Source organism: Serpula lacrymans (genome assembly GCF_000218685.1).
Source record: "Serpula lacrymans var. lacrymans S7.9 unplaced genomic scaffold SERLAscaffold_3, whole genome shotgun sequence".
NCBI classification, from domain to species: domain Eukaryota; kingdom Fungi; phylum Basidiomycota; class Agaricomycetes; order Boletales; family Serpulaceae; genus Serpula; species Serpula lacrymans.
In genome coordinates, this window is record NW_006763292.1 from 3,125,364 (window position 1) to 3,146,304 (window position 20,941).

At 43.8% G+C, this 20,941-nt stretch overlaps 3 protein-coding genes across 3 annotated transcripts; 2 read left to right on the forward strand and 1 right to left on the reverse strand.

Annotated features, from left to right (window-relative positions):
• Positions 1-11,085: 11,085 nt before the first annotated feature.
• SERLADRAFT_366542 (uncharacterized protein) lies at positions 11,086-12,653 on the reverse strand (the record flags this gene model as incomplete). The annotated part of the gene is made up of 6 exons (XM_007315013.1): positions 11,086-11,446; positions 11,491-11,664; positions 11,716-11,819; positions 11,869-11,932; positions 12,149-12,337; positions 12,559-12,653. The coding sequence occupies 6 exons, from the start codon at positions 12,651-12,653 to the stop codon at positions 11,086-11,088; spliced, it is 987 nt and encodes a 328-aa protein (XP_007315075.1).
• Positions 12,654-14,885: 2,232 nt separating this feature from the next.
• On the forward strand, positions 14,886-15,442 carry SERLADRAFT_459747 (uncharacterized protein; the record flags this gene model as incomplete). Its single annotated transcript, XM_007315014.1, has 2 exons — positions 14,886-14,972; positions 15,027-15,442. A coding segment is annotated over one exon (330 nt), but the record flags the coding sequence as incomplete, so codon positions are not given.
• Positions 15,443-18,275: 2,833 nt separating this feature from the next.
• On the forward strand, positions 18,276-18,734 carry SERLADRAFT_338139 (uncharacterized protein; the record flags this gene model as incomplete). Its single annotated transcript, XM_007315015.1, has 1 exon — positions 18,276-18,734. A coding segment is annotated over one exon (459 nt), but the record flags the coding sequence as incomplete, so codon positions are not given.
• Positions 18,735-20,941: the final 2,207 nt, after the last annotated feature.

Consider the following 20,941-nt stretch of genomic DNA (forward strand, 5'->3'; position numbering starts at 1 on the left):
GGAACTGCATGTTCCCATGGTGCCCTGTATTTGGCTTATTGGCATTCCTCATAATCACAGTTGTCACAGAGCAAACATTGGTACTTGTGTGATATGTTGCAGAGCATTTCTTGCAATGGCTGGTTGAATGGACCCATGAACATGTAATGTACTTAAATAACAATATGAAAGTATAATATGATCATTGGGGAATGGCTTGGGAACCGTCATGGAATAGGTGGGGAACAGCTAGAAAGTGGATGGGGAATGTCAAGAATATGACTAGTACTTGTAATCAATGAATAGTTAGGCAGTGCTTGGGCAACAGATAGGGAAATAGTTGGGAGTGGAAGGCATCATGGGATTATTACTGGAAGTCACATGACTCAAGGTGTTCGCCAGCAAACACCTGAAGACACAATAGGGAATTGTGATATCACATGTCACATTTACTGTTCACCAGCCACAAACACCCACTCTGGTACTCTTGTTCATCTTTCAAGGTGACATTATTGGTGACTGTAGTAATGATAATATAGGATAAGGTGGTGATCGAACGAAGCCGCGAAGCTGCTGAGTGAGATTGGTGGGCTGGAGGTGTGATGAAGAGATACCAGACTGCTCTCAATGGAGGTAGACGAGCAGTTTCAGATTTTATTCCTCATCAGTGGTATCTAATATACTGTTTACTGAAGTACGGTCCCATATAACCATATTACTATGCTACAGTACAGTTCTGAAATACTGTTTCCTAAGGTATAGTCCTATATAATCATAGTAGTAATCTTACAGTATGGTTTTAATATATTATATACTAAAATATGGTCTTATACGACCATATTACTGTACTATGGTATAGTTCTGATACACTGTTTACTAAGGTATAGTCTTATATGACCATAGTAGTATGTTATAGTATGGTTTCAATATACTGTTTACTGAAGTACAGTCCCACACATCCATATTACTATACTGCAGTATAGTTTTGATACACTGTTTACCCAGATACAGTCTTATGCAACTGTAGCAGTGTATTACAGTATGGTTTTACCACACCAATTATCAAAGCATAGTTGTATATAACCATATCACTATAGAATGGTTTTAATACCCTGTCTCCATGGTATAGTCTTGGAAAACCAAATTGTTGCATTACAGTATAGTTCTGGTAAACTGTTTATCTAAGTACAGTTTTGTGCAACTATATTATTACTTTTGGATATAGTTTTCACAGCCCATATTAGGTAGCATTCATATGGTGTGTATAAGCCAAAGTATATAACTTGGTATGTCTGAACCATATGAATTAATTCCAGCGGGCTGTGAACAATATCTGGCTTTAGTCTGTATACCATCTATAACGAAGGGGACGGTGGTCCCAAAAGGCACGTGGGAGCACATTTTTTCGCTTAGTTCTGCTCGTTTGGTTTTCTGTGGCACCACAGGTGTGGAAGGTGCCGCAGGCACCTGACAGTTGCAGCAAAGCTGCGACGAGTGCAACTCGTTTACAGTGTGGGAATATGAGCATTTGAATGGCATGTATTGCTGCCGAGGTGTATCAGCTGCATTTTCCACATTTGGTGTTTGTGGCTGAATGTCCAATAGTAATCAACAAAACATGCGTACAGCTACTGAGTCATTTTCCAGTCGTTATCACAATCCTCATGGTCTCCTCAAGCTTGATATTTAGGCTCAAGATATAATATGAAGACATATATTCGCCTCAGGACCCTTAGCAATGAGTAGCTCACTTATCTAATATCACACTGTTTCATATGTAGTGGTGCCACATCATCAGGCTGTGGTATAAAAGATTGGTCACTGTAACTTTTCTTTTTTACCCTCTTAGTCTTTTCCATCATAGGGCGGTGTTTGGGATGTTCAGCAAGTTTCTGTCGCCTCAACACTTCCATGTGCTCCAAGTGCTTAAAGCTTGAATGTGCTGGTCCACAAGATAAAGAGCACATTATTGTATGTACTCGCTGAGTCCCTCCCCATGTATTGCTCCTGTATATATACTAAAATACATGAGGTACTGTACAGTTGTAAATAAAGTTTTAAAGTCTGATGTCTAGCATGTGATTGGTCACATGATGAGTCTAGACACTGGTCATGTGATTATGAAAAGTCCGAAAATGTAAAGTAAAGTAAATGGTCACATGATCAGTCATGTGACTTGGAAAATGAAAAGTAAAAGTACAAAAAAGTGAAGCGTAAGTAGGTGCTGGTATGTCAATTGTAACAGTAGTCCACTGCTAATAATGACTTGTAGATTGCCCACCTGCTTCACCAGTTGGTACGGGCCATTTGAACACCGTTCAATCTGCAGTGTCAACAAATTCATCAGAAAACAGCTAGCCAGTTCCGTCTCAATCAAAGAATGCAAAATGCAGCATTGGCAATCGCATTGGCACTGAACAGGAAGGTCTCTGCACTAAAAGCATCAAGCAGAATGGCTTTGGTTGATGTGGACTTTACTGTGCTAGTATATCATCCTGGTTCTTCTACAGCAACCAAGCTCAGTGTTCCGTCTTCACATTCTACATTTAATACCTGTGACTCAGCTAGAAGTGCACTACAACAGCTTGCGCTCAAGGCAAAAGGCTTATACTTAAGCATACCATCTACAGAGTCACGCTCTGACAATGTTATTGATATCACAACACAATGGGATCCGCACCCGTGTACAGTGATTCTGGACCTTCTGGGCATGCAACCAATCAGTATGCTTTCCAAGTACGCCTTGGTAGCTTAGTTGGTAAAGCACCAGACCATGAAAGCTGGAGTCCCAGGTTCAAGCCCTGGCCAATGCATGTTTTCTCATACTATAAACAAATGTCATGATTTGTCAATTGATGCAATGTTTGACTGGTATGCTAATGTCTAGCTAAATGAACAAGCTAACCTTAATCTCTATCAGGCATTCTGTGAAGTTTTGTGTAGTTTGGTCCGCTAATAATGTGTCTATGATTGAGGAAACCCATTACACTGATCAAGCAAGCATTGAATAGCTATATGGGAACCTTAAACAGTGTCAATTACTTTCTGACAAAGATGCCAATGCAAAGACACCTCATTTAACCCTTAGGTTATTTGGGTATATGCCAGAGGTAGGTGATAGTTTTAGTTTTCCTTGTTTGTTACAACAGGATGATGAAGTTGACCAGCTTATTCCTGCAGTCAGATCTGTTGGCGTCAGCACACGCCGAAAGCGGAAAATGTCTTCAGGTGAGTCTCTTAGTTTTATTTTTATAATAGTAGGCTTTAGGATTACTTCAGGTAAAACATCAGCGCAGCCGCTGTCATGCACCAAAGTTGATTGGTAGCATGGACAGGTGTCAATAACGAAGCAAATATTCAAAAAGACTCGCCTTTGCGCCACACAGGCACAGTGCCACGTGGAATAGTAATTAATATTGCCTTTTTCGAAATTGTGGCTGATCAGCACCACCTCTATTAGGCAATCCAGTCACGCTCACCTTTGCTTTTCCATTCGGTACTTTCGGCATTTCGGCATTTCGGCAAATTTTTGCGTCGCCACTGGCTACACATTGCATTGTGCCTTCGCTTTTGTCGTTTCCCTTACTCCCCTTCCTTTGCCTAGCCCCACCATGGGCCCCTTCCTCTCCTTTTTATTCTCACCTGACGGTCGTTTCTGGATCCCCATTCTAATCCACTTTTTTGTCACCTCCACCCTCCTCCTCCTCATCTTATTTGCACCCCCACCATTTCTGATGTCACCACTTCCTATCCACTTCCGTCGCCGATCTGTTGACTACCACGTGCCACTGCTGATATCAGCAAAGCCCCGGTGGCTGGTCCAAATAGGGCAACAGGTCCATCTTCATGACGTCGATCTACCATCATATACTATCAAAACATCGGTCGCTCGTCTTGCCTGGTTGGAGCGTGGGTGGGTAGTTTTTGAGCTGGAGAAGGTTCATCCCCTTGCGTCGCCCATGTTTATTGCTGTCCCATTTACTTGGGTACACTTATCTTTTGTCCATCGTCTTCGCTACAGCTACACCTACCACACGCTGCCTGGGACTCACTTGTCCCAAATTGGAACTACTCCTCTCCCTCCCTCGTTTGATCAGGTGGTCCAACACAACCAGTCCATTGGTAAGGCCATGGAACTGTTGGATTTGGACTAGGTGGTGGACCGGTGGCTCCACTTTCTTTTTCTTCAGCAGAACATTCATTTACAGTGCGATTATTTTTGATTTTTGAATCATTTTTATGGACACATATTTTTTAGAATGCCTGACTGACAATAAAGGAACTGTGTTGATACTGATAGTGTTTTGCCTTGCCCTTTTTTTACTGCATCTTCCCATGACATCATGATTTTCCTGCTCTCTTTTTGCTATTGGACTTTATTTTATGGCTGTACAAACCTGTGACATTACTTACACAGCATTCATTGTTCTATCCCTTTCTTTTCTTTATTTTGACAATTTTATCCTGTACTACCTATGCAGGATTCATCAGTGTACATTCCTTCCTTCATGTTCTTTCTCATTCTTTTTGCACAGCTATACTGTGCATAGCCTACTTTTCTTTTTACTATATAAACCCCTGTATTTTACCTTGTAAAAAAAAGAACAAGAACTCGATTCCAGACTTCTTCTCTAATTTCAAGTTCACTACTCTGCTACTTGTGATCCAGTGTGTTCACAACCCTTCCCACTGCTACCACTATTAATTGCTGTCATTGTCACTTCCCACTTTTGAAGTCATTGTTATCCCTTTTGATTAGAGTCCTTCTGAGCACTACAGTTTGTGCGTCAGGAGCCTGCTATCACTGGGAACCTCGTCACCTCGTCATCCTCATCGTTCTCAAACCTACCTTGTGCTACAATTAGCAACGTAGTGCTCATCTATACTTGTCACTAAGCCCCTATCTTCTATAAACTCAACTATCCCTCCTTTTCAAAACCCACACTCATACATCTCTGGGTTTTACTTTGAAGGATCCTTATATGTACCACCCCACGAACAACCAGACCACTCCACTGTTCTAGGAGGCAAAGCCCATAAACAAGTTCCATGGAACCTGGGAGGATTGTGTGTTAGTTTGTTTTTGTGTGTGGTTTTCTAACAGCAATTCTCATCATCGACAACGCCGACAATGTGAAATAATGAAAACCATGTATTATCATACCCCAATACAAATGGTATTTCCCATCATACTGCAAATGGCGAGAATGACTGCATGCAATCTAGTGCCCCAAAGTATGCTAAGTTAGATAGCATAACATAATCATGAGTAGACATACTATCTGCAACTGTTTGCCGCCGCCGTTCTACATATAGCATGCTAAGCAGATTGCCTGTGCCAGACTACCTTTCGTAACATAACTATACAGGCTGATAATTGGCAATGTTAGTAGTAATAGCACCTGAGACAAGGTTGGAAAGTACCGACAAGTATTTCCCATTCTTTGTAGTCCGACAAAGCCATATAATAGTCGGCAAGTTGTGCTACTCTCCTGGCCTGGGACAGAATGGGAAGCATTGAATAGCATGGGGTATGCGGCTGACTGTGCTTTCCATATTTTGTGCAGCAGTCTGGCTTTGGCTACCAGTGATGCACTTGCATGCAATCCTGTTCCTCCTGTTATGAGTACGTCTGAACTGAGATCCTACCAGGAATTTGGAGATGCTCCAATGCTGCCGAGATTTGGAATAGACTATGTTGGATAAAGCTATGTATAGTGGTTGTAGTAAATCCGAAATCTGCTGAGCATGCTGGCTCCTGCTATGGCATGACAAATTATTAGTATACTTTTCGGCGTTCCCTGATGGCTCTGCCCTGTCTTTTATCTGCTCTGCAGCTCTAAATAGCACCTTGCACATTTCGTCTAAGACAGACTTCATGTCTTTTGCCATGTTCCCTGCAGCCTCATTCTTGCTTTTTACAGGTTCTACACCCATTCTGGGGAGGTACAATCTCGTCGCCTCAAATGGTGCTTTTCCTGTAGCCAACAACTGCTTGATATTATATGAGAACTGGGCTATTTTTAGCCATTTGGCCCAATCCATCTGTTTATCATTGATAAATATACGGAGATATTGTTTCAACTCCTGGTTGAGCCTCTCCATTTGTCCATCAGTTTGCAGATGGAACACCGTTGATAATTTAGGTTTGATGCCCAGCATCCGGCATAGTTCTTTTGTAAATTCGCTAACAAATTGTGGTCCTCTATCAGAGATAACCATTTCTGGTAACCCATGGATAGACCATACAAAATCTTTAAGTAAGTCTGCCGTACCAGCAGCGGTAATGGTTGTGTTGGTGGGGATAAATACTACTTCTTTGGAGAAGCAATCTACTACCACCATTACAGAATCATACCCGTTTGACTCAGGCAGATCCATTGTGAAGTCAACCAATATATCCTGCCAGGGACCAGCTGGTATCGGATTTGGCATAAGCTTACTGCCCAGCGGTTGATGAGAGTTTTTTGCCATGGCACATCTCAGATAGGATTTTACGTATTCCTGTACGTCTTTGACCATGCCAGGCCACATGTAGTTTCTGGAGATCAACTCCATGGTTCATTGCCACCCAGGGTGCCCAGCCACTGGAGTGTCGTGATGTCTGTCTATTGCCTGATCCTTGCGGACTCAGGCACATAGATTTTGTTTTCAAAATGGAAGAGCCTGTCTTCCCATAAATAGTTTTCATTGCTGTCAAGGTGCGCCTTCTCTTCTGAGGAGATGTCTTTCTTGAAGACTTCCAGAAGATCGGAATCCTGCCCAATTCTAACATTGGCAACCCTTGATTGGTCTATCAGGGTTACACCTTTGTTGTCATCTTTGATGCCGTGGGCATGATCCTCTCTTCTGGACAAAGTGTCCGCTTGCCCCATAGAACTTCCAGGCTTATGAATTAATTTGTAATTAAACCTAGGCAAGTACACTGCGTAGCGGGCCTGTCTCCAGTTCAAGTCTCGGGCTGTCATAAAATACTCCATCTTGGGCTGTCATAAAATACTCCAGATTTTTATGATCAGTCCAAATTTCGAATTAGTGCCAAGCACCTTCTAAGTAGTGCTGCCAGTGCTCTAAAGCTCTAATGATGGCCAGCATCTCTTTGTCGTAAATTTGATAGTTGCACTCTGTAGGTGACAAACTATGCAATAAATAGGCACAAGGCTTCCAAAGATCATCAGGGCATTTAATTGATAACACAGCCCCAGTAGCAAAATCAGAAGAGTTGGTTTCTAGCCGGAACTCTTTGTCTAATTCTGGAAATGCCAGTATGGGCGCTGTTGTAAATGCCTGTTTAAGCTTATCAAAAGCTTCTTGTTCCTTGGCGCCCCAGTGCCAAACGATATCCTTTTTAGTGAGGTCATTCAATGGTCTTATTATCTTTGCAAAGTTTTCAACAAATCTTCGGTAGAAAATCCCTAAGCCAAGGAAGGCCCTAACTCCTTTGATGCGAGTAGGTTCTGGCCAATCCAATATAGCTTGAACTTTCTCAGGGTCCATCCTGATTCCGTTCTGGCCAATTATCATACCGAGGAAGTCTACTTCCTTCACTTTAAAGTTACATTTTTATGAATAGGTCCTGTTCCTGTAAGCGTTGAAGGACTTCTTGCACAATCCTGTCATGCTCAGCCTCATTGTCCGACTTCGTAAATATTAATAAATTGTCAATGTAAATAACAACACAGTTTTCCTTATCCGCAAAGATCTTGTTCATCATGCTCTGGAAGGTTGCCAGTGAATTGGTCAACCCAAAGAACATAACGAGGGGCTCAAAGGATCCTCGGTGGCACGTGAATGCAGCCTTCCAAGCATCCTCTTCTTTGATGCATACATTATTGTACCCCCATCTAAGATCCATCTTGGTTAAGATCTTGGCACCAGCCAATTTGTCTACTAGCTGACTGATCAAAGGCAGCGGATATGCGTTTTTAACCGTGTACTCATTCAAGTAACGATAGTCCATAATTAGTCGCTTTTTACCATCCTTTTTAGGAATGAAGAACACCGGGGACATCATAGGGCTTTTGGAAGGTCTGATGTAACCCTTCCTAAGCTGTTCATCTATGAAACTTGATGCCTCATCTTTTTCTGGAGCAGAGAGTGGTATCATGTGTCCTTTTCTCGGTTTGAAAGTGTCTTTCAAATCTATAGCATGGTCCCAAGGCTTAGCCTATGGGAAGCGTTCCGGCTTATGTTTTGAAAAGACTTTCCAGAAGTCATGGTACTCTGGAGGTACCAGCCTCTTAATCTCTTCCTCGGGTTTTACCTTGTCATCATCATCATCAATCTTTTCTAAAGATCTGAGCTCATAAATGTGACCAGTGTTTATTTTTTCAAGACGCTCAGTTTGACGGATGCGACTTGGCTTACCCAAATTTTTATACTCCTGAGGACAATGTGACAATGTGACAACCCCTGTCTGCCAGTTGATCTGATTGTGTTTAAATAGCCAGGTCCAGCCCAAGATTAAATCAATCTTCCCTAGTTGATAGCTTCTGCGGTGACTTGTTCTCTGTGTCCTTGGTACTCGACAACAAAAGAACATTTGTGCATGATACAGCCACCCGCATTAAGCATACCATCAATGTTATAAACGGGAATAGATACATCTAATTTTACAAGGGGGAGTCCAATTTGCTCCACCCAGACCTGATCTATGAAGATTCTGTTAGTGCCTGAATCAAGCAGTGCGCTGGTTGGGTATACTATGCCCCGGGCAAGGTTTTCCACAACAACGTCTAAACAGATCTCCTTTTGGAACAAATATGTGCGCATCAACACACGCCTTGGGATTTTGTTGGAAAGTGGCTCCAAAGAAGAAGTATTGAAAGAAACATTTTTTTCTACTTTCTATTTACCAGAATTAAGCACCCTAGTGTTTGTCTCGCCAGGGCCACACTCCAAAGGAGACGCTGGTACAGGGGTGGTATTATAGATATTCTCAGTGTTAACTCCTTCATCATCTTAACCCACTGAATCAGCGCTCAAAGCAGCTATATCGTCAGGAAGGTCCAAGACAAATCCACAGTTGCAGCTTTGCGTACAAGTACATACTTCAGATAACAAATTCAAAAATTTATTTACAAATTGGGGAGCCATCCCCTTCTTTCCTTTATTGCTCGTGCAACACCCCAGAGCAGGGGCCACCTTGTTGTGGTTTACTTCATTGTTAGGGGGAGTGAAGGCACCCAAGTGACCTACGCTCCGAATTATTTTCCCTGGGCCTTCATTTCAGCAACCTGCTGGTTGTAAAAGAAAGCCTGGATCTCGTCATAAGAACGACCGGCCAAAGAATTGAGCAGATCATCTGGTTTTTCCGCTTCTAATTGGCGCGCCTGGCGCCCTTGGTTATTTTTTTGGTGAGCGGCCTGCGCTCCATTTGGACACTGTTGGGCCATGTGCCCCTCCTGCCCACAGCTGAAGCAGGTGAATCTGCGCTTTGTCCACCCTGGACCGCGCCGATATCCATAGGAGCACCCCGCCCTGGTTGCAGCGCAAAGGGTTGGAACCTGTGAGAGTGATTTTTATTTTGGTTTGATGACCCAGGGCTCCTCTGGGGATAGTTGTTTTTGGTGGTGGTCCCGCCACCTTGGTGCATTTTGTAGAGCTCTATGGCCCTACCTATTTTTTGTACCTCCTCCACTGCTTGGGAGAGGTTGTCACTCCTCATATCCTGCAGGTAAAGCTGTTCTGCAATGTGGGGGTTCACATTGCGTTCCAGTAGCTCCACTGCATGTTCATTACCTAGTCCCCCTTGAATAGAGAGGGCCAGGAACTAGGTTACAAAATCATCCGTCCTCATGTTTCCTTGCTTGAAGGTACAGATTTGCTGACGTGCCCAGTCATGCTCAGCTTGTGGTTTGAAATATTTTTCGATCTCAATTTTGAGATCATCCCAGACAGGCCACACTCCCACAGTGTAGCACTCCTGCATTCTAACTTGGGCGTATCGACCCGCCACAGGTCCCTTTAGTCGAGATAGCACTGCAGTGGCTACCTCAAAATCATTGGCAAATGCATCCCAGTTTGCCTTGACCCAAATCTGGAGCTTGATCCACCATTCGGTGAATCGTGCTTTGTCTCCTTCGAAGGCACCAGGGTCAGCGACAATTTCGACTTTCTTATTAAACTTTTTCTCCACCGAGGGGGTTGCCGCAGGGGGATGCGCCTGCAGCTCTGCGAGTTGCGTGGTCAATGCCAGGATCTGTGCACACATGTTGTGCAACAGAGCATTGACATCGGTTTGTTGGGGTTGCAACAACATATCGACTTGTTCTCTTGTGAAGTATAGTAAAAACCTTAACCTGCAGATCTCAATCTCCGACTACCCACACTATAGTATTTGAAAATGTATATAAAAAGGTATTCATAATAAACCCTGGTCCGAATGGTTGTCAGGGGGTGGTCCGCTTGTTAAGCTGTCAACCCTTCTCCAGACTGGAGGAGGCAAGTGCCTGACCTAGTCAGAGGAAAGAGAAAGAGAAGTTTTGTATGTAAATTCTAATCAACAATAGTTCCACACTATTGCTGAGCTAAAGTACTCCCCTTAACATTGGGGGCCGTGTATCAAGATTATTGTCCCTTCTCCCAAAGCACTACAAGGCCGTCACTAGGAGTGCACCTATCTGCTATGCGGGATATTCCCAAACAATAATAGTATCCCCTTAACCCTGGGGTCCGGATTTGCACAACGTGTAAGAGAGTAAAAAAAGAGCGAGTCCTAGTGTAACAACCAAGAGTTTGTTACTCTGGCACACAACTAGAACCAACTATAGAGATAATGATGAGGGAGTGGTTACCCTTTAGGTTTCAACAAGTTAGTTGTGAGGATACAACAGGAGGACTCGCTGAGGAGTCTCCTTGATCTATTGGGGTTTATATACTACTACAGGTTTGTTTGTATGTATGTACTATACAGTTACTAGAGGCAGTGGCTGATGATGTCAGAGGGCGCAGCCCATGTGACCAGCTCTACTGCGTGAGAGACTTGTAGCTAAAATAAGAATACAGGCAGTGCTGTGCGAGAAAGAGGAGTTTGAACAAAAGGGAAAGTGTTGCATGGCACGGAGTGTGAGAACTACAGTAAAAGGTTAAAGAGGAGAATGAAAATTAAAGGTCCAAAAATGTGTTATCGTAATAGATATTCTGAAAAGAGAGTTCTGTAAAGCCAAGTCCGTTAAAAACCTCTTGAGCTTGAATGCTGTACTCGAGTGTTGCAAAATGTTTAAAATCTTCACCACCTATTTCTTCCATCAATGCTTTGATAATAGTACAATCTACTGGTTGTAAGCAATTTTCAGCATTGTAATCTTTGTACAAAGCATATACTATGTTTGGTGAGACACCAGATAGCAGTAACTTGTCTTTATCATGTCGGACTACATGAGTATTGAAGTGGTGCTTCAAGTTGTTGAGTTCTTGCTGGATTAACCTCAGCCACAACCATTGTACTAAATTACTATAAGTAACACTGGATTAATAGTGTTGCACTTTTAGAGTTCAGTGAATGTGTACTAATGATCATTATTCATTGTATATCCCATGACCTGTTTCCCAAAAACCTTTACATTATCACCCCATTGAATCCGCAATAAGTGCCAGCCATGTTCAATTATAATATTATGGACACTTTTCAGGAATCCGTGAGCAGGAAGCTCATCAGGTGAAAGGTGGGGTGAGAAGTACTCTCTGTAAAATAATGATTATCAACAAATTGGTACAGATATAATGTGATCATGCCGCAAAGCATTAGTGTACCCATACATTTCTGTAGTTACACTCCCACAATCTGTTGTATTTTGAAGAGGCATACCTATTTGGGGGTTAACAACTAAGTGAATGAGCTATATAACTGTAATCATACCTTCTAATTCATACACAAGAGAAAGGTACAGGATACCCAATAGTAGTCTTCAAGCGGTTGTTGGGTACTACCCAGAGACCAAGCCATTTCCCACTCCACTAATCACAAACACCCTAAATAGGAAACCTGATTAATGTGAGTTTGTCGTGTCCATCCGAACTCCACTGGTGATGTGGCCCTAAAGAGACTAATGCCTGCCGACCTATTTTTTTGCTCTTGGGCTCACGCTGAGCAAAACCATCTCTAGAAATTAGTTTTAGTTGTTACTGGCTACACATTACACTATGAAAGTAAAACAGTAAACCCTACCTTATTAATAAATAACCTGTCTCAGCAACAATGGCTTCACAAATAATACAAGGACCACAACAATTAAGAGGATCCTGAGCAAGTTGATCCATCACAAGTTGCCGTTTTTGCAAAACTGTTAATGCCTTTGTTGTATTGGTACTGCCAAGAAGTCCAAGCTGCAACCTCCGGCGAGCTACAGTAGCTTCACTGAAGAATTAACAAGTAAGATAGAGGAACAGAGTAATCAATCCAACGTACCTCGTAGATATACCATGCTCAGATGCCAGGAGTTTGCTGATGAGCTTTCGGCCAGTGATGTTATCATGGTGATATTGTGTAAGGATAGCATTTACATGCTGGTCATCCTTTGGCCCTGGAATAAAGGTCAGGAGACTAAATAACCTTTCATCATCATAAAAGCAATATACATACGACAGTTCTTGTACTGATTTTGGCCAATTGTTGGTTTTTGAACCTCCAGCAAAACATCTTCAGAAGCATCCAAATTGGCGTCTACATCCATTGTCAGCAGGAAAATACTTTGATTTATGCTTACTGGAAACAAGCTTATATAGCAAAAAAAAAACATGCACAGTGCACATGTATACGCAAATTTGAGCTGAGACCATGAGGATTGTGACAACGACTGGAAAATGACTCAGTAGCTGTATGCGCATTTTGTTGATACAGTGGTCATTTGGTTACGGTTGGAATTTTAAACACTGCGGAACACGGCATCTTAGTATATTCAACAGCTGCTTTTATACCTCTAATTTGCCCATGCAGTGTGACCGTGATTGTTGTGAGTATCAATATTATTATAAAATGTGCTTTGCAAGTACAGGGAAAATTGGTGAAGACAAAATGTCACAAATATGGAAAGGAAAATAGTTACTACATAAAACTTGTACGGCAAAGTTCGCAGGCAGGCCAGGGATTGAGTGCAGGGGGGTACAAGGCATATGTCAGCTGGAAATATTAGGTAAGCAGAAAGTCACGCTTACCTACTTTGCATGCTCAGTCAACCTCAAGTGGCCAGAGTAAAAATAAATTGGGTTTTAGCTGATCTGTGGAGTGAGCGTTGTGATGGAATAGATCCAGAATAGTGGCTGCAGCGTTGGACGAGATTGAGCACCCAGTGAGCGGTAGTAAGGAAAAAACCTTGTCGTGTGTGATGGTGTGACCTGTAACTAATAACATGGCCACAGATCCGCATAACTGTGCAGTACTAAAATTTCTATGGCTGTCGCACTATAGTCAACTAACCAATCCCTGTCATTCAGCTCTGATAATCTGGCCATACAATGTTGCTAATTTGGTGGTCATATAACGGTATAGCAACCCTGGTGCCGTGGATAAAATGTGAGTTTTTATTTTATTCTTGTTTTATGACTTTATCACTTGTTGCCACAGTTGCCACCCACATTTTACGGGCAGTCACATATTGTAAGTTATTATATTATCCGTGTTTACTGATTCATCCAAGTATTCTCGCTTTTGCACTGGCATTATCATCTCTTGTTTCCTGCTCGTTGATTACTTTTCTGTTTTTTCAATGTAAATATAACAAATACAGGCTACCACATATGAGAATAAGCACAATATACTACATTCATTTTTACAGATATGGTCATGCCCTTAGGAATATTCAAAGAGACCTATCGAAATTGTCGGTCATTGAAAGAAATCAGATGCCGTCGCCGGCATTCCAACCATAACCAAACGACCACCGTACATTGATTACTATTTGGACGTTCAGCCACAAACACCGAATGTGGAAAATGCAGCTGATACACCTTGGCAACAGTAGGCATGCTATGTGTAGGCTATCCGAAAATTTCTTGAAATTTCTCGGCGAAAGCCGTCCAGTCACACAACGTGATGGGAACGTCAATTATGGTCGTAGAAATTTCTGCTTCAATCTGGCATATGTGACCTTAGTGTTACTTTTTGTTACTTTTGTGACGTCCAAATTGTATCTCAAATACAAACTGACTAGGAACGACAGTATCATGATAGTGCTGGCAACAAGGTAAAGCTGGATTACCCATTGCTGGAAGGACAAGTCCAACGTCCACCACGACAGTTGATCCCAAGACATCCCCACAAATTCCATTGTAGCCCGCCATACTATGCAGAGCAATTACCGTACGGGAGACCTTAACTTGTCTCGCACTGCTGTCCTCTGCAACTTGAAAAAGGTCCTCAAGCTTCCATTCGATCGTCTCAATCCAAGTGTTCCTCAAAGAGAAGTCGCTCCAGTACGTGCAAAATTGGAGGAAGACGGAATTATCATTCGAAATGGAGTTGTTATTGATGGAGTAGCAGCTCAACAATGGAAGAGCTTTGACATTGAACCTGCCAAGTCTAAACAGTGCGAAGAAGTCGTATTTTGTCCTCTAGGTGATATCATCAATAGGATCTTGAGTGAAACTTCGAATCATCTAGTACGCTATCACAACAACGGATATACCACGCCAAACCCAGATCGGAAAAATACCTCCCGTCCCGATGGGTACCTTAAGTTAATCAAAACAAAAACAGCCAAGCTGCCCGTGGAGGACAAGGTCCACTGGTTTGACATTGCTATACCCGCCGAGTTCAAGAAGAGACTAGATCCAGGGGACATCAGGGATGTAAGTCAGAAGTATTCTTTTCCACACCAATTCGCCAACATTTTTCTTAGAACGAACAGGAGATAATCTGGAGCCTCCATACCATAATGTGAGAGGACCCATGTCGTCGTTTTGCATATGGCATCACGATTGAGAACACGGACCTGAGACTGTGGTTGAGCAATTGTGCTTTTCTCGCGGTTACTGAGCCTATTGACTTCCTCAGTGTATGTTGGTGTATTATAGTGTATGTCTTGGCACTCACTGTGGTTAATTCTTAGGACTTCGACAACATCATCTCCCTTTTTTACTCATTTGGATCTGTCACTGACGTGGGTCTTGGATGGGATCCCACTATTGAGCGCATGTCGATCTGGGATAAAATTTATTACGCGTTTGCTCTTCATCACAAGGATCAGTTTATGAAGTTTACCACAACACGGCCAATAACGACTTATAGCGCTGACTATAAGGCTAGCAGTGGAACATATGAGGCACGCGATGACATTACTAGAAAGGTTGCTTCAAAAGACTCGTGGAGAGAAAGCAACCGTGACGCAGAGGGCGCCATGTTAGAGCAGATTCTGCTGGCTATTTGGGAACAGTTTGGACATGAAGCAGCAGAAGCGGAGAAACATTTCTTGAAAGTTCTAGCCTACGAAGATGTTTTAATTGGTGATATCTGTGATTCAACCTTCGATCCCACGGAGGGTGGGGCCAGCTGCAGTTTTGAGTGGTTAACCGTTGATGGCAGTGTGGCCCTCTCCTCACAACAGCATTTACCCAGCGAAGGACACGTATCATGTGTCCCTGCGCTAAGTGATGATAGTCCCATCCCACGCAGAATTCACTCTCGCACTGTCTTTGAGGATGTGGGTGTTGCCCTTAAGGATATGACCAGTCTAGCAAATATCATCTGTTGTTTGAAAGACACGCTTAAAGGTAACCAACTCCTCTGTTCTTTCTTGCACTCACTTGCTCACGCCAGAATCAGCCCTATATTACCTGCATAAAGTGGGCTGGGTGCATCGTGATGTCAGCATTGGCAATGCATTATGGATCACCGATGGCAATCAGGGCACTGGCAAACTCGCCAATCTCGAATATGCAAGATGTATTCATTCCAATAAATCTCATGATGTGCGAACGGTGAGATTAATCCGACAATAACATTGATTTCATCCACTGATTGCCGATTGGCAGGGCACTCCCCATTTCATGGCGGTGGAAGTAGATGCTAAGAGTTACCTGTTTATAACACAGGGCTACAGTGAAAAGCCTCTTCGCCCTCCTCCTTTTTGGATGAATGGGTTGCATGACATTGAATCGGTGTGGTGGATCTTGATATGGGTCCTCTTTTATTATACTGACCAGAACCTGTTAGTTTTGGTGATTCTGCACCTTTGTGCTACCTATATATTTTCATTCCTTTCTCTATCTATTCTTCTATCATTCACTATTGATTGTGTTTTCTATTATTTCCCCTTTGTGGCTGCTTTGTTTACCTTTGTTTACAAAACTTCGGACAGTACTGCAGAGTCCAATGCTTCCTATTCTCTAGTTACTCACATTGGACTCTAGGTACTGTATACCTGTCATACTCTCTAATAATATAGTTACTCACATTGGACTCTAGTTCCAGTCCCTGATTGCTCTCAGCAAGTGGCTAGACACTTCCTTCAAGCTTTGTTCTTAATAGGTTATGAGCCCTGTGCTCTAGCCATCTTCCTGACCTCATATCTCACCATCCAAGTGTCCTACTGCTTATCCATCATAACCATGGTCTTCTGGGACTCTTATTATCTCATCCATCACCTCAGATTACTCTGATCTCATCTTGATCTCCAACAACAACTCCTTGTTGCAAGTTACCCCCATTTCGGACGCTTTTTTGGTCTTATCTGCACCATATCTCACCCAATCCTTATCCGATCGTCCTGTAACTTCTACCATCGTCTTCTACGGCCTAAATAACCCTAGAAGACCTGTCAGAGCGGTTGGATTTGAGCTGGATCTTTCTGTGAGCCTTCATCATCATTTGATCACCTTTTGGCCCCCTATTCCATATCTCCACATCCTGTGCTCGGATCTTGGCCCTATTTGAGCCATCTACTACCCTATACTATTGCACTTTACACCCTCAATTTGGGGGCAATCCATCCACTCCATCATCCTCTGTGAAGTTCGCATTTTTGGCACTTTCACCCCTATTGGACCCCTATTGCATATCTCCACATCCTGTGCTTCACTTCTTGTGATATTTGGGCCATCTATTACTCTATAAAAATGTTCCCTATACCTCTGATTTGGTGGCAATCCATCCATCTTATCTGTCTCTGCATCAATTTCGACTTTTTGCCCTATTTTTCGCTTTTTGGCATATCTGGTGTGTGCATAAAGCTCCAATCTTCTCTACTCTGTCCATTATCAGATAGAACAAGCCTATAGACTGTGAAGCTCGCCTGCATTGCCTCAGTTTGCTGTTGCCTAGAGCCTCTCTCAGTCTGCGGTGTTTGGGGAGCTTAAGTCACTTTGTTGACTCATATACAAGCCCTATTAACCAACACTGTCTCGAGGCGATTTCTCTGTTAATATCAGTGTGGAATTGAAAGGGGAACACAGGTGTAACCCTGTAGCAGCACTAGGAAGCCTTAGCACCCTCCTGGATCGCTTTTGGACGCTTTTTGGACGCTATTTGGACCTATCCTTGCGCTTTCTGACCCTCTCCATATCCTCTCTCTACCGCCTCACCATCTTATCTGCTCACCTCCTACTGTTGCCCATTGTCTTTGCCACTATTCCATCGCCTATAGCCGTCTCCTACATCATTTATCATTGCTCTATTGTCTTATACAACACCCATCATGTCTGACTCTGATCCCAAGTTCCATCCCTTGTCTGGCACTAACTACCCCCAGTGGAGTGGTGAAATGCAAGCTTGGTTGATGACCAAGGGACTGTGGAGGCTCGTCTCTGGCGCTGAAAAGTGTCCTGGGACTGACGCTGAAGCCATAGAGAAATGGGAGTTGAGAGCTGAAAAGGCTGCTGGTGCATTATACCTCAATGTCACCAAAGAGCAGCGCATCCATCTTGATGGCATCATTGATGATCCTGTCAAGATCTGGGAGAAACTGGCAATTGTGCACGTCTCTAAGAAGCCTGGGACGAGATTTAATGCCTATGACAACTTCTTCTCTATCAGAAAGAAGGAGGACGAGTCCCTGCAGTCTCTCATGACCAGAATTGACGAAGGCATGCATCAGATTCAAAATCTTCGTCCTACTGGCTTCTCATTGTCTGAATTGGACGATGAATTGACATGCATGGCCATGATTAGGGCGCTTCCTGATCAATATTCCCACTTCACTTCATCTCTACTACTTCTGGGCACCTTGGACAAGACCCAGCTCAGGGATGCTTTCCTTGCTGAAGAGGTCAATCGCCGTCGTCGTGCTGAAGTCGATTCTGCCTTGCATTCTTCGTCTACCACTGCCAATAGCACCTGCACCCATCCTAACTGCCATCATTGCAACCAATCCACCACCTCCACTCGCGTTCAGTGTGATTTCTGTGGTTTACTTGGTCATACCCAAGACAAATGCCACAGATACATTGCTAGTCGCCAACAGGCAGTGGAGGGTGCTAAGAATCGCTACAAGCGTGGCAATAAGGCTCAGGCAGGCTCCAGCAACTCTCAGAATACCTCTCAGCAGCCCAAATCTTCGCCCAACAATGCCAATTCATCTACTGTGGTCACTGAATCAGCTGGGAATGCAAGTCTTCGTTCCATTCATCCCTCTGATCCTAATTGCCCTCTCCAACTTGATGCTGACATTGATTGGAATGCAGACACAGGCGCCACTTCTCATATGACACCTCATTGTCATTGGATGCACCACTATACCCCATATCGTGTGCCAATCAAGCTGGCTGATCACACTGTTGTCTATTCAGCTGGTGTTGGTACTGTGGTGTTTAATCCTGTGATGAATGGCAAAGTGGCTATGGCTGTGGAATTCTCTAGAGTGCTCCATGTACCAGATCTTCGAAATAATCTCCTCTCAGTCTTGTATTTAACTCGTCAAAGTGGTTTCAATGTCACTATTTCGTCTCATTCCATGTCCTTTATGCGTGACAACACTCTCTTGTTCACTGCAACTATCAATGACAACAATGCAGCATTCCTTGATGGATCTACTGCTGCTTGTGTTGAATTGGGACATTTTACTGCGACTATACCACTTGATTTGATGCTCTGGCATCGCAGATTGGCTCACCACCATCATGCTGATGTCAAGAGACTGATACAGAGAGATCTGGTCACTGGGCTTACACTGGAATCCAAGGCTGCTCCTGATCCTGTCTGTGAACCGTGCTTGTCTGGCAAGATGCATGCCAATCCATTTCCCTCATCTGATACTCGCTCTGCTCATCCTTTGGACCTCATCCATTCTGATGTACACTAAGTCTCTTCCCCCACATTCTCTGGTTATCGCTACTGGGTCACCTTCATTGACGATCACAGTCGATTCCGTGTTGTTGTGCCTCTCAAGGCCAAGTCAGATGTCTTTGATGCTTTCAAGAGATTCAAGGCTTAGCTGAGACTCAATTGGAGTGTAAAATCAAGGCTCTGCGCGATGACAAAGGGGGAGAGTACATGTCCAAGGAATTTGAGCAATTTGCAGATGACCATGGGATTGTCAGACAGCATACCACCAGGAATCGTCCTCAGCAGAATGGTGTGGCAGAGCGAGCAAACAGACTTCTGACTGAGCGTATCACTGCCATGTTATCAGAGTCTGCATTGCCTAACAGCTTCTGGGGTGAATGTCTGTCCGCTTTGGTGCATGTCTGGAACAGGTGTCCCACTGATGCAGTGGCCCATGCCACTCCATTTGAGTTGTGGTATGGACACAAGCCTGACATGTCTCACCTTCGCGTTTGGGGCTGCACTGCCTATGTGCATGTGCAAAAGGACAAAAGAGGCGTTTTTGGCTCTCATATGGAGAAATGTGTGTTCATTGGTTACCCTGAGGGGTACAAGGGATGGAAATTCTACAATCCTACCACCAAGCGCACTGTTATCTCTGAGAGAGCTGATTTTGATGAGCGCTACTTCCCTGGCTTGAAGAGGCCTTCTAACAATGTCCCGCCTCCACCTCCCACTCCACCTTCACTATCCATGCCATTGGGCCTGATTGAGGATGTCCCTGCACCAGGTCCAGGGGGAGATATGGGCCCACCAGCCTCAGCCATTGCCTGACAATGGGCCTCATTTGGACCTTGATGCAAAACCACCTGTGAATCAACCTCCTGAGCTTCCAAATCACCCTCCTCATCGCTCACCTTTTCCTGACTTGCCTATTGCACTGAGACGCCCTGTAAGGGCTAGGAGACCACCTAGACCATGATGGCTTCAACACAGACAACCTACTCCTGCCATTGAGAGTGATGACAGTGATTCTGATGCAGTTGATGATGAAGTAGCACACTTTGGAGACTCTGCTGAGCCTAGGTCGTTTGCAGATGCAATGAAGCGTCCTGATGCAGATAAATGGAGAGAGGCAGCCATGGAAGAGCTTCAAGCTCATGAGCACAATGGTACTTGGTCACTAGTGGAACTACCTCCTGGAGTCAAGGCTATTGGTGGCAAGTGGGTCTTCAAGATCAAGCGCAACTCAGATGGCACTGTTGAGCGCTACAAGGCCAGATATGTGGCCAAAGGTTATAACCAGCGCCCTGGCTTTGATTTCCTCGAAATATTTGCACCTACTGTCCGCATATCATCCATCAGAGTTGTCCTTGCCATTGCAGCCATCCACAACCTCCATTTGCGCTCCATTGACATTTTCCATGCATTCCTGAATGGAGTCATGGATGTCAAGGTCTACATGCATCAGCCAGAGGGATTCCATCAGGGTCCTCGCAATCTTGTTTGCCAGTTGGACAAGGCCATCTATGGGACAAAGCAGGGAGGCAGAATGTGGAACCAGAAGATGCACACTGTGCTTGAAAAACTCGGATTCAAGTGTACTTATTCAGACTCTGCCATCTATGTCTTTAACAGAGCTGATGTGCGCATTATCCTGCCTGTCTTTGTTGATGACATGACACTGGCATCCACTTCTACTTCTGCACTTGACCAAGCTGTCAAGGACCTCTCCCTGCACTTTAAGCTTCGTGATCTTGGCCCTAC